At 52.0% G+C, this 14,127-nt stretch overlaps 1 protein-coding gene across 3 annotated transcripts in view; it reads left to right on the forward strand.

The window, feature by feature from the left end:
• The first annotated feature begins 5,665 nt into the window (after positions 1-5,665).
• The window catches only part of RASAL3 (RAS protein activator like 3), a 40,603-nt gene continuing 32,141 nt past the window's right edge, over positions 5,666-14,127 (forward strand). Inside the window, exons 1-2 of one of the 3 annotated variants that reach the window (XM_075902125.1) lie at positions 5,666-6,369; positions 8,650-9,088. In XM_075902125.1, coding sequence (XP_075758240.1) covers positions 6,295-6,369; positions 8,650-9,088 — 514 coding nt within the window. In that variant the 5' untranslated portion in view covers positions 5,666-6,294. Of the gene's footprint in view, positions 6,370-8,595; positions 9,089-14,127 lie in introns of all 3 variants that reach the window. The other 2 variants (XM_075902126.1, XM_075902124.1) reach the window with 2 other exon arrangements.

Raw genomic sequence — 14,127 nt, forward strand, 5'->3', positions numbered from 1 at the left:
TGCTAAAGGAGCACTCAAAGATGATAAAGTCATTGCGGAGAAGCTAAATGAATTTGTTGCTTCAGTCTTCACAACTGAGGGTATTGGGGAGATTCCTAAACCTGAGCCATTCTTTTTAGGTGACAAATCTGAGGAATTGTTCCAGACTGAGGTGTCATTAGAGGACGTTTTGGAACAAATTGATAAACTTAACAGTAAAAAGTAATCAGGACCAGATGGCATTCATCCAAGAGTTCTGAAAGAACTCAAATGGGAAATTGAAGATCTATTAACTGTGGTTTGTACCCTATCCTTTAAATCAGCTTCTGTACCCTAATGACTGGAAGACAGCTAATGTGACACCAATATTTTAAAAAGGCTCCAGAGGTGACCCTGACAATTACAGATCGGTAAGTCTAACGTCCGTACTGGGCAAATTAGTTGAAACTATAGTAAAGAATAAAATTGTCAGACACATAGATGAACATAATTTGTTGTGGGAAAGTCCACATGATTTCTGTAAAGGGAAATCATGCTTTACTAATGTACTAGAGTTCTTTGAGGGGTCAACAAACATGTGGACAAGGGGGATCCAGTGGATATAGTATGCTTTGATTTCCAGAAAGCCTTTGACAAGGTCTCATAGACTCATAGACTTTAAGGTCAGAAGGGACCATTATGATCAGCTAGTCTGACCCCCTGCACAGTGCAGGCCACAGAATCTCATCCACCCCCTCCTAGAATAATCCTCTTACCTATGTCTCAGATATTGAAGCCTTCAAATACTTTGAAGACCCCAAGATGCAGAGAATCCTCCACCTGTGATCCGTATCCCATGCTACAGAGGAAGGTGAAAAACCTCCAGGGCCTCTGCCAATCTACCCTGGAGGAAAATTCCTTCCCGACCCCAAATATGGTGATCAGCTAAACCCTGAGCATGTGGACAAGACTCACCAGCCAGACACCCAGAAAGTTCTCTATAGTAACTCCAATCATCCCTCCATTGACCTATTTACCACTGATAATGAATAGTCAATCAAGATCATGTTATCTCATCAAACCATCCCTTTCATAAACCCATCTAGTTTAATCTTGAAGCCAGATGGATCTTTTGCCCCCTCTACTTCCCTTGGAAGGCCGTTCCAGAACCTCACTCCTCTAATGGTTAGAAACCTTCGTCTAATCTCAAGTCTAAACTTCCTACTAACCAGCTTATATCCATTTGTTCTTGTGTCCACATTGGAATTAAGCTTAAATAATTCCTCTCCCTCCCTGGTATTTATCCCTCTAAGGGTATGTCTACACTACAGCACTAATTCGAACTAACTTAATTTGAATTAGTTAATTCGAACTAACTTAATTCGAATTAGTGTATCTAGACCTAAAAACTAGTTCGAATTAGCATTTTGCTAATTCGAACTAGCATGTCCACATTGAGTGGACCCTGAACCGAGATTAAGGCTGGCCGGAAACAGTGCCGGCAGGGCATCAGATTAGGACTTAGAGCGTGGAGCTGCTGTCTCAGGCTAGCCGAGGGCTGTGCTTAAAGGATCCCAACCCCCACCCCGTACAGACAGTTCTCAGGGGTTCCCCGCCTGCAAAGCAGTCCTGGCTTGGAATGCCCTGAGTACCCACACTGGGCACATCACAGCACTCGGTCATCAGTCCGGCTGCACTTGCCTCAGGCTGCCATCCGGAGGGGTCAATCTGGGGGCTGCAGGAGAGCTTCCACCCCGAGGAGCCCGCAGAGCCACCCCAGTCCTTCCCCATCGGGGGCTCGTACCCCATTCCTCCCTCACCTCCTTCCACTTACCCCTTCCTAGCCCCCCTTCCTGATGTACAAAATAAAGGACAATTGTGTTCAAAAATAGAAACTCTCTTTATTGAACAAAACTTGGGGAGACTGGGAAAAGGAAGTGGGAGAGGGGAAGAGAGAGGGTGGGAGAGGAGAGGGCAACTAAAATGATATGGGGTTTGGAACAGGTCCCATATGAAGAGAGGCTAAAGAGACTGGGACTTCTCAGCTTAGAAAAGAGGAGACTGAGGGGGGATATGATAGAGGTCTATAAAAGCATGAGTGGTGTGGCGAGGGTGCATAAAGAAAAGTTCTTCATTAGTTCCCATAATAGAAGGACTAGAGGACACCAAATGAAATGAATGGGTAACAGGCTTCAAACTAATAACAGAAAGTTGTTCTTCACAAAGCAAATAGTCAGCCTGTGGAACTCCTTGCTGCAGGAGGCTGTGAAGGCTAGAACTAGAACAGAGTTTAAAGAGAAGTTAGATAAAGTCATGGAGGTTGGGTCCATGGAGTGGTATTAGCCAGGGGGTAGAAATGGTGTCCCTAGCCTCTGTTTGTGGAAGGCTGGAGATGGATGGCACGAGACAAATGGCTTGGTCATTGTTTCGGTCCATCCCCTCCAGGGTCCCTAGTGTTGGCCACTGTCGGCAGACAGGCTACTGGGCTAGATGGACTTTTGGTCTGACCCAGGACGGCCATTCTAAGCCCAGGGCTCAGGGTCGGGGGTCTCAGTGGACCACCTTGATTTTCATGCACACCTGCTCCTGGGTGGCCAGACTGGCAGCTATTCTGCCCTAGACGGCCACTTTCCTTGCCTAGTGCAGACGTCATGGATGAGGTCCACGATGTCCGCACTAGACCAGGTGGGCGCCCGCCTCTTGTGGACCCGGGCAGGCTCCTGGGAGCCGCCAGCCTGTTCCCGGGAAGAGGCGGAGGGCTGGGTGGCAGTGGGTGGCTGGTTCGTGCCGTGCCAGGTGCAGGGTCTGCTGGCTGGGTGCTGGCAGGCTTGCACCTGGCATGGGCACCGTAGCCAGCCCGTGCCCCTTTAAGCCTTCTTTTGGTTAAGGTAAACAAGCCAAGCTCCTTGAGTCTCCTTTCATAAGACAGGTTTTCATAAGACAGGTCCCTCATCAAAGGCTCTTAAATAAAGTAAGTTGTCATGGGATAAAAGGGAAGGTCCTTTCATGGATTGATAACTGGTTAAAAGACAGGAAACATATTGTAGGAATAAATGGTCAGTTTTCAGAGAGGAAAGTGGTAACTAGTGGGTTCCCCCAAAGATCTGTCCCGGGACTAATTTTGTTCAACTTCTTTATCAATGATCTAGAGAAAGGGGTAAACAGTGAGGTGGCAAAATTTGCAGATGATACTAAACTGCTCAAGATAGTTAAGACCAAACCAGACTGTGAAGACCTTCAAAAAGATCTCACCAAACCAAGTGATTGGGCAACAACATGACAAATGAAATTAAATGCTGATACATGTAAGGTGATGCACATTTGAAAAAATAATCCCAACTATGCACACAATATGATGGGGACTAATTTAGCTACAACTATTCAAGAGATCTTGGAGTCATTGTGGATAGTTCTCTGAAAACATACACTCAGGATGTGTCTACACTGGCACGATTTTGCGGAAAAGATTTTCTGTTAAAAGTATTTGTGCAAGAGAGCGTCTATACTGGCATGTGCCTTTGCAGAAAAGATTTGCTTTTGCGCAAAAGTATCCATGCCAGCGTAGACACTCTCTTGCGCAAGAAAGCTCCGATGGCCATTTTAGCCATTGGGCTTTCTTGCGCAAGAAATTAACGTTGCTGTCTACACTGGCCCTCTTGCGCAAGAATATTTGTGCAAGAGGGCTTATCCCTGAGCGGGAGTGTCAGAGTATTTGCGCAAGAACCACTGATTTTGTACATTACAAAGTCAGTGTTCTTGGCCAAATACTTGCAGCCAGTGTAGACAGGTGGCAAGATTTTGCGCAAAAGCATTTGCTTTTGCGCAAAATCATGCCAGTGTAGACGGAGCCTGCATGTGCAGCGGCAGTCAAAAAAGCAAATAGAATGGGATAACGAATTTAAAAAGGGATAGAAAATAAGACAGAGAATATCTTATTACCTCTATATAAAACCATGGTACACCCACATCTTGAATACTGTATACAGATGTGGTCGTGTCATCTCAAAAAAGATATATTGGCATTGGAAAAGGTTCAGAAAAGGGCAACAAAAAATTTTTAGGGGTCTGAAATGGGTCCCATATGAGGATTAAAGAGACTGGGACTTTTCAACTTAAAAAAGAGAAGATGAAGGGGGGATATTATAAAAGTCTATAAAATCATGACTGGTGTGGAAAAAGTGAATAAGGAAAAGTTATTTACTTATTTCCACAATATAAGAACTAGGGGGTCACCAAATGAAATTAATAGGCAACAGGTTTAAAACCTGCCCTCAGCTGAACTCCAATGCATCCACATCCTTTCTGTAATGGCAGCCCCAGAATTGGATGCAATGGCACCGCACCTTCATACCACATTCATTTAGTGCAGAGTCCTAAGTGGGATCAAGGGGTTTGGGTAGGCCTGGGACTCTGACTAGCCTGGAGTGCCAGCTCAGACAAGTTCTCAGCAGCTGAGTTTTACTGGAAAAAGCTATCACTCTGAGCACTTTCCAGGCAGGCAAAGGTTAGAGCTCCTATCAGGTTTGGGCATGGAATGCCAAAGAGGGTGTGGGGCACAGGAATGGGGTCAGTGGCTAGATTGGAATTAGATAGACAGGGAGGTTGTGGGGTGCCATCTGTGAAAAGCTCTTTTCTCATGAGATTTCTTCTGCCTTCGATCAGACCCTCGCCCTCCAGAAGCCAAGGGGCCGAGGCTTTGAGTGTGGCTCATTTTGAGCTCTCTCTGGGGTTGCTCCACATGACTGAGCACACCCAGGGTGCATATACACAGCACCATAAACTTGAAATAAGATACGCAAATTGCGCAGCTTATTTTAAGTCTATTTTGAAATAGTATCTACACAGCACCAAATTTTGAAATAAAGTGCTATTTTGAGCCATCCTTTACTCGTACAATGAGGTTTATGGGGATGGTGAAATAGCACGTCCGCTATATTTCAGAATAGCAGATGCGTTCAAAAGAAGTGGTGTAGCTATTTTGGGTTACCTCTGGTATCCCAAAATAACTTTGATTTGTAGACATACAACTGATGCAGCCCAGTCTCACTTCCATCAGGAGTCCATGAGCTGCCCACAGATTCCACTCTATAGCAAAGCTCAGACCTACCCGGAGGCCCAACCCTGTTTCTGCACCCCAAGAGCCACATTACCCAGACACCAGCCTGCCCCCGCCCCCAGCAGCAGGAACCCCGCAGGTGGGCAGCTGAGAGCTGCTTACGCTAAATCTAGACCTGTCATGCTTCAAGGGTTCATAGCTGCTCTGTGACTGCTGCCAGTGACCAGGCATGTGGCTTTCCAGCTGCTGCCTGTTCAGGTCTAGGGAGCAGGAGCTGGGGCTCCTAGCAAAGCCAAGACTCAGTCACTAGCCCTCTCCACCCACTCCAGGCACAGACCCTGGCCTGGAACCATCTTCCCCTCTTGCCCTACCCACGAAGTGACTGGAAGGTTTCTGGAGGGTTGGACCTCCTGAGGTCTCTTCCAAACCTATGATTCTATGATTCTAAGCAGAATCCTGGTTCCAGGTGTTGCTGCCATTCCAGGAAGTAAGTTGCCTGGGAACTCACCAGGGGGCACTGTGATACCGCTGTCAGCATGTAGCAGCTCCTGCAAAGAAAAGCTGTGGCTCCCAAATGCACCTTGAAACATCTGCTGTACAACTGAGTCCCACTGGTGTCGCCCATATCCAAGTTTCCAGGCCTTCAACTCACCAGCCATTCCAGTGGGTGCTGTGGGAAGTCTGGATATGCCAGCATCAATCGTGCTAGCAGAAATGCCCATGGACAGAAGGTGGCGGCGCTAGCCATGCCCGTGGAAATACCCATGGACAGAAGGTGGCAGTGCCAGCCGTGGCCGTGCCAGCCGTGTCAGTGGAAATGCCCATGGACAGAAGGTGGAGGCGCCAGCCGTGGCCGTGTCCGTGGAAATGCCCGTAGACGGGTTGTGGCAGCACCAACAGCCCTGGGACACTGGAGAGCTGATGGTTTGCAAATTCCTTCTGGTTTCCAACTCCCGCCCATGTCTCTGGTTCTGCAGGATCTCATCCGCCTTGGTGCTTTTCTGGCTGAGGGATCCCGTGCGGTGCGCCGTGTGGGTGGAGCGGCCGGTCCTGCGCTGCTCCGGAGTGCTCCCAGGCGCTCACAGAGACTTGGCCGTATTGACTCTGGAGCCTAACGACGACGGCGTGGGTGCAGCGTGGCATAGCACCAGCCCGGTTCACATGGCGATGGGCCCAGGCTCAGACCCCGTCAGAGCTGCGCGGCTGGGAGTCGACTTGCGGTGGAGCCGCTCAGCCACCGGCAGAGGTGAGGGCGAGATGAGTAACTGCTGCCTGATCACATGGGCCGCCAGAGCACAGCGCTGCCGGGACGGACCCGCCGGAGAGCGAGCGAGCCAAGGCAGCAGGGAACCGAGGTACCGCTCCGGCAGCGCCAGCGACTGCTGCTGGGGGGGCCAGAAGGGGAAGGAGGGGAGTTGGGGGAGAATGGAGGGGGCTGGGGGACGCGGAGACGGGCAGATGGTGAAGCTGGGGGAGTGACTGGGGCAGGAGTCGGTGGGGAGCGGATGGGACTGGAGGGAGGAGGGGACATAGGACAGAGCAGTGCGCTGGGGCAGCAGGGGGCATGGGAGGCTGGGGGAGTGCCAGAGGGCACGGCCCTGCAGGGGAGAGAAGGAGGAGTACGGGCTGTAGGGGCTCAGTGGCGAGTTGTGGAGTGGGGGTCAGAGAGGCAAGCCCCTGGCCCTCAGTGCTTCTGAGGAAAAGGGGAAAGTGGCCGGCCCCCAGTCCTATCCTATCCTTCCACATGCCTGTAACATCCCTTGCCCCAACATCTGTCAGCAGCACTCAGGGGCACTGCTCCCTGCCTATCCCTGGAGCTCGAGGCAAGGGGATCCCCTGGATCTGACACCGGGGCCCTGTGGGCAGAGGGGCAGAACCATCTGCAGTCTGGGCTCCAGAACCCTGGCACTGGCCGGGGACCCAAGTAGTGGTGCCTTGTCCCTTCCCCCACTGCTTGGTACGGCTTATGTACGGCGACAGGGGGCTGCCGTCCCCTTGTGCTCAGGGGAGCCTCTCGGAGCTGTTGCCAGCCTTACTCATCCCTTGCATCCCACAGCAAAGGCCCCAAGGACTGGCCCTTCCCCCTGCAGCCACAGGAACTTGGGGGCCTTGTATTTGCATCAGAAACAGAATGTGCAGGGCCAGGTGCTGGGGAGGAAATGGCTTTGGGGGAGGGGCAGCAGTACGACAACCAGAAGGAGCGGAAGCGCTGCTCCCTGCACCCCATGGCAAGGGCTGTTAGCCCAGACTGGGGCGTTGCACCTCTCCCAGCCTGGGAAGAGGCAGGACTGGTTTGTGCAGAGCAGGGAGGGGCTGTGCTCCCTCCTACAGTGTGTACTTAGCCTGGGTGCCATGGGAAGACAGGAGCACCAAGCCCCTCCCCCCAGCCTGTCCACGGGGAGGCCCTGAGCACTGGACTCTGACCCCAAGGAGACCCAGAACACTGAACACCACTCCCCCACCCCCGGCACTGGTGCCACAGGAAGACCTGGAGCACCAGGTCCCTTTTGCCCATCAGCACTGGTGCCACAGAGAGACCCAATGTACCAGCATCGGATTACTTAGTCTGGCTACCATGCCCCCCGTGGTCAGAGAAAGCTCAGACCAGCCTCCCTGTATCCACTGCTGTCCCCTCCAGTCCCCTCCCCCACTGTGGTGCTCACAGGCTGCAGCAAGCCTAAACCCAGTGCCAGATGCCCTCCATCCAGAGCCACAGATCTCAGGTTTTCCCACAGGCTGCAATACCAGCTCATTCCTCACAGGCTCCTGCTGCCCTTTGGGGCAAATCCACATACCACAAACAGCCCACCACCACCTAGGACTAGAGCCAGCACCCTCTTCTCCAGCACCCACATCTCAGCTGCTTGGGTGTAGGTGACTAAGCAGGAAAAACTGGGACACGTTTGGTTTGGGGAGGGTTATTGCTGTGTATATCAGATAAAGCCCATAACATCAGGGTCATCTTAGCTGGGCTACAGGAGAGCTCCCCTCACTTCCACTAACTGTAGGGTCCTTAAATAATTCAAAACCAGCCTGCCTGTGGACATTAGTGGGTTCACCCTTCCTGCCACTCTAGGCTGAGAACACCAGGAGAGGAAGGGATCCTCTCACCAGGAACCAGAGCATGTGACTCAAAAGCATGCACAACCCTGGGTGCCAGTGTGGCAGTGCATAGCCCAGTGAAACGACAGCCACCCATCTGTCTCTTTTGTTTCTGACTGCTACCATGCCCTGACACTGTGCCTAGCCCGCCTGAGCTGCATGGTGAGTGTGTGAGGCACATGTGTTCCCCCAAGGGCTTAGAAGTGCAGAATGACCCCTGGCAGTCCCTCCACTCCCCCAGTGTCCGGCTAGCCCTGGGAACCCACTGAGTACCTGGCCCATGCCCCCTGTCTGTGCACCAAAGGCTGGTGGGCACAGTCACAGGCACCATGGGCATATCAGAATCTCAGAGGCTCCAAATACCAGCACCACTTCCCTGCAGCCCTATACCTTCTGCCCCATCAGACCTCTCTCTGCTGCCCCATCTCCTTCCCATGGGAAGTGATGGCTCTAGAGCCCAGGTACTGTTTCTGGACCAGGTCCTGCATCATGGCACCAGCACATCCGATGCCACATTCATGCTTGCTCTGCAGATGGAGGAGGAGACACGACACCCCACAGCTGAGGCTCCATCTCTGCTGAAGTCCTACAAATGGCGGACAGGCCCTCAAGGCGGAGAGAGGGAGATGGAGCTGGAGACAGAGCGGCATCCTATGCCTCCTGCCAGCAGCCGCTGGGCCAGACTGCACAACTGGAAGCGTGCTCATAGCCACCCTGAGACTGATGCCCCTGAGGTGCGCATGGCCAGGACCAGCCCAGGCACTGAGTCCCCAGGCCCCGTGGGCAGCAAAGCAACTGCCCGGAGGTCTATGTTCCAGAGGGCATTCTCTGCCCCTACCAAGATGCCCAAGGAGCCCAAGGGCCAAGAAGGCAGTAAGCTGAACCTGCGAAAATATCTGCGCTCCAAGTCCCACCGCAGGAACCAGGAGAGTGGGTCCAAGGCACAGCAGGCCCCTCAGGAGGCAGCCAAAGGTAAGGAGGGTTTAGCATGGGACTGAATGCTTTGGCACTGGGCTGCATCCAGCAAGGCAATGGGACAATTGGAACCAGATTGGCTGAGGACCCAGGGACTGGCCCCAGGGCTGGAGTGCTGCCCCAGGCACCGTACCCAGCTTGGTCCCATACCTGGAACATCCAGTTGGGACAGCTCATTGAAACTAATGCCCCCAGATTTCAGTGCTGCCATAGCCTGACAGCATCTGCAATGCCCCCAAGAACTGTAGTGTCCATGGGTAGCTGCACTCACAGCTTGGGCAGGTTTTCATAGCATTGAGATTGTTGGGTGAAGGGAAGGTGTATCTCTGAGATCCATTCTGGACCCTGCTTTGGGCAGGAAGATGCTAGCTCAGGGCCTAGTAACATGATGGCTTGACTGGCTGTGCTGATCCCCATTGGCAGACGCTGTACACAGCATACGACCTGGGGAGATCCTGTCTGGTTTGGCCCAGTTGGGAAGCATGCATTGGGTTGATCTGTCATCCAGGCTGCAGCACGGGTGGGCTGCGTGCATTGTGTTGATGGAAGACACAGGTGGGTCGGGGATCACTGGCATAGCTGGGCCACGTGAGATGCATGTGAGTCAGGTGCAAGGGTGAAATTCCCACATTCCACAGCTGGGATCCCCAACCCTCATGCACCTCACGTGGCCCAGCTGGGGCACAGGTGTGCCATTTTAGGTGTGTGGGTCAGGGATCTAAGGTGTATCACAGCTGGGCTGTGTGAGGTGTATGAGGGTTGGGGATCCAAGGTGTGTCACAGATGGATTAAGTGAGGTACATGTAGTTAGGGGATCGCAGGTGTGTCACAGCCGGGCCATGTGAGGTGTATGAGGGTTGGGGATCTCAGACATGGCACAGCCGGGCCATGTGAGGTGTATGAGGGTTGGGGATCTCAGACATGGCACAGCCGGGCCATGTGAGGTGTATGAGGGTTGGGGATCTCAGACATGGCACAGCCGGGCCATGTGAGGTGTATGAGGGTTGGGGATCTCAGACATGGCACAGCCAGGCCATGTGAGGTGTATGAGGGTTGGGGATCTCAGACATGGCACAGCCAGGCCATGTGAGGTGTATGGGGGTTGGGGATCTCAGACATGGCACAGCCGGGCCATGTGAGGTGTATGAGGGTTGGGGATCTCAGACATGGCACAGCCGGGCCATGTGAGGTGTATGAGGGTTGGGGATCTCAGACATGGCACAGCTGGGCCATGTGAGATGAGTTGATCACTCCCAGGTGTATAATTCCTTCACTGTTCCATGTCCCCTCTTGTTTAACTCATGCCAATGAGCTCCAGGGAGCGACTAGCAGCTCTCCACACAGGGGATCTTGTTGTCTGTGTTCAGTCCATTACCACTTTGCAAGGATTCTGGTTCTAGCTGTGCTGAAGCCTCTTCCCTGTTACTAGCAGCTATGTCCCAAACCTGATCCCACAAGCGGAGCTCTAATCTTGCAGGCCTGAGAGCATGGTGGCATCAGGGAGATGCTCTTGCTAGAGAGGCTGTGGGCCCTCTGGGTTAAGCAAAAGAGGATTCTGTTAGTGAGAGCAGGGCTGGGACAGAGTTGAAGCTCTGACAGTACCCAGCAGAGGGCATAGGCATGCACAGGCAGCTTCCTTGGGACAACTAAGTGCCTTGAGTTCTTCTATGGAGCTGCAGTGCGCATTGGAGCTGGGTACAAGTCCCAGGAGAGGTAACCCAATGCTGGATTTGAGACTAGATGGGCAGGATGGGTCTCCCCAAATAGATCTGATCAGATTATTACCATGTCCTTTTTGGGCAAGGAGCCATGGAATATCCAGATATGTCCTTTCTGGCAAGGGGCCAGTGTGTGCTCCTGAGGTATGAATTGGCAACCCCTAAGAGCCATTGCCCATGCAGCATTCACTGGGCCACTACCCCTCACAATAGGTGGGCAACGCCTGCCACTGTCGCCCAGACAGAAAACATAAAATATAAGTCCAGAGCACATATTCACATCTTTACATACAAAAATTATACAAGTCAGCATAGCATAAGCTTTCATTAGACACCTCCCATAGCTCACCTTATATAGAATTGGGGCAAACTCACACATTGGCTACGAGAAGCGGGGCTTTCACCTGGGAACTGACCTAGGAGGTCAGACTAAAGCTATGTCTACACTGCATACTGTGCTGCTGAGAGGTCTCCCATGTGGCTGCTTCTACTGGCAGGAGAGCTGGCAAAATTCTTCATCCCCCAGTAAGCAATGGTAGCTTAGTCAGCAGTAGATACTGATGCTTTTCATCAGGAAAACATTTGTGGTTTTTTTCTCAACCCAATTGATGAAAGTTTCACTGACAAAAATGCCATGTAAACACAGATTGAGAGAGACACAGGCTTGGCGGGGATCTGAGCGAACCAGAATGGTTTTGTGCAAGAGTTCTTGTGCAAAAGATCTTCCACAAGAGCACTTCCATACTGCCATGTGCTTTTGCGCAAGAGTGTCCATGGCAGTGTGGATGCTCTCTTGTGCAAGAAAACTCTGATGGCCATTTTAGCCATAGGGGTTTCTTGCGCAAAAAATTCATGTTGCCTGTCTACACTGCCTTCTTGTGGAAGAGCTCTTGCACAAGAGGGCTTATTCCTTGTGGGGAGAGGAATAACTCTTCCGGAAGTAACCCTGTTTTCTGATGCTTGCACTGTAAATTTACTTGTGCAAGAATGCACGTGCAGTGTAGACGCTCTGCAAGTTTTTGCACAAGAACAGGTGTTCTTGTGCAAAAAGCCCGTAGTGTAGACATAGCCATTGAGTTTAACACTGCTCTGCATTTTCTTATTAGAACCCAATAACATCACAGCATGTAGGCTTGGTCCCTGTCCCTGTGGAGTCCATACGGCAGTCAGGTCAAGCACTCATGGAGTCCACATCGGCATGCAAGCCTGGTCCTGGTCCCTCTAGTGTGTATACGGACAGCCCCTGTGGAGTCCTGGTGTGTAGGCCTGGTCCTTGTCCCTGTGCGTTATATACAGACAGTCAGGTCTGGTCCCTATGGACTACATAGAGGCAGGTGGGCCTGGTTTCCAATGAAACAGATTTGCAAAACACAATAACTATGTGATCTGTGCAGCAGTTCCCCTCCAAGGCCTGTTTCACTGCTGCCTCAACCCAAGTCTCCTCAGCACTCCTGAGAGCTCTTGCCCTTCCTGGCATGCCTGGCAGGGGACATGCCCCCTCTGTAGACTGCCCATGCCCAGCCCCCAAGACCAGACAGGGCTGGGGATATGCTCTGCTGGGGCCCAGGGCTCAGACAGGGACTTGAAAACTGCTCTCCTGGGGTTCATGGGAGTTCAGACAGGGCTGTGACCTACTTGCATTTCACTTCAGGACTCTGCTGGTACTCTAGCAATGGCAGATCTACAGGTTGGTGCCACGAGGAGCCATCTGTGTCTTGTGTGAGTCATTTCACAACCAAGAGACACTGGCGACTGACTAATTCTGAGACAGCTAAAAACGGCAGGCATGCAATTCTGTTTAATCAGAAGCAAGTTTCTGGGGAGCCTCATAGTATCAGACAGCTCCATCCTCAGACGGGATACATCTAGCAAGTGTTTCTAGTGCACCATCCACCGAAGCATGTCCCCAGGTGCTAAACACACTTAGGGTATGTCTACACTACCCCGCTAGTTCGAACTAGCGGAGTAATGTATGCATACCGAACGTGCAAATGAAGCCCGAGATTTGAATTTCCCGGGCTTTATTTGCATAAGCCGGCCGGCGCCATTTTTAAATGCCGGCTTGTTCGAACCCCGTGCCGCGTGTAGCCGCGCGGCACGGGGTTCGAACAAGCCGGCATTTAAAAATGGCGCCGGCCGGCTTATGCAAATAAAGCCCGGGAAATTCAAATCTCGGGCTTCATTTGCACGTTCGGTATGCATACATTACCCCGCTAGTTCGAACTAGCGGGGTAGTGTAGACATACCCTAAGAGAGCTCACTGCCCTCACCACTGGCATGCAGCTTCCTCGGGTTAAATGCAGCAGCTGTTTAACACCACATCGCCACACTTCACAACAACTTCGGACAAGGCATGGGGGTGAATCCTGGTTTTGGAACACCACAGCAATTGAAGAGGGGATTTGGCAAGGACACCAGAGCTAGGCCCCTGGGATCTGCCCTCATGAGGTCCATGTGGGCCCATGTGGACTCAGGAGGGCAGAAATGAGGGGCAGGGTCTTTGGAGAGAGGAACTGTTGCTCTGGAGCTGGATATTAGCATGTCCCCATCATGGGAAGGCCAGACCTTGGCCACTAGGAAAAAACCTTTGGGTTGGACATTAGGAAAACCTTCCTGCCTGTCTCGGTGGTTAAACATTAGAATAAATTGCCTAGGGGGTTGTGGAATCTCCATCCCTGGAGATATTCAAGAGTGGGTTGGACAGACACCTGTCAGGGATGGTCTAGACAGTATTTGGTCCTGCCGTGAGGGCCGGGGACTGGATTCGATGACTCTTGAGGACCCTTCCAGTGCTAGTGTTCTAGGATTCTATGGCATAGAGTGAGGGGTGGGAGATCTACCGCCTTAGCCAGCTGCACCAATGTCAGGTTTCACTGATAGGCTGGGCTGAGGTCAGGGCTGTAGCACAAGGTGTCAGGTTCCATGTTGTGTCGGGGCCATTCTGTATAGCTCCATTGTATAGTAGATCGTGATAGGCATGAACCCATTCTATTCCCCTGTGGCCTGAACAATTTGCCAATAGCTTTGCAGGGCTGTTTCTGTTAGTGGGAGCAGTCGTTGCTCCTAGTCAGCATATTCTTGGTGGGATCTTTTTATTAACACATAGACTGTTTGGTTTCCCTGACCACAGCAAGAACAACAGCAGTTGGCACTTGCTCAAAAATCTCCAGGTCTGCTCCTCTAGTAAGCTCTGTGCCCAAGAAGTTAGATCCTGCTTCCTCTCAGAGTTGTGTTCTCTCTGCCTCCCGCATCCGCAGCATCTCACTGCAGCTGGGGGAGGCCAGCTGTGAGCTCACAGGGAGGGTGGCCTTGGTGACT

This window comes from Pelodiscus sinensis, chromosome 19 (assembly GCF_049634645.1).
Source record: "Pelodiscus sinensis isolate JC-2024 chromosome 19, ASM4963464v1, whole genome shotgun sequence".
In the NCBI taxonomy this organism is placed as follows: domain Eukaryota; kingdom Metazoa; phylum Chordata; order Testudines; family Trionychidae; genus Pelodiscus; species Pelodiscus sinensis.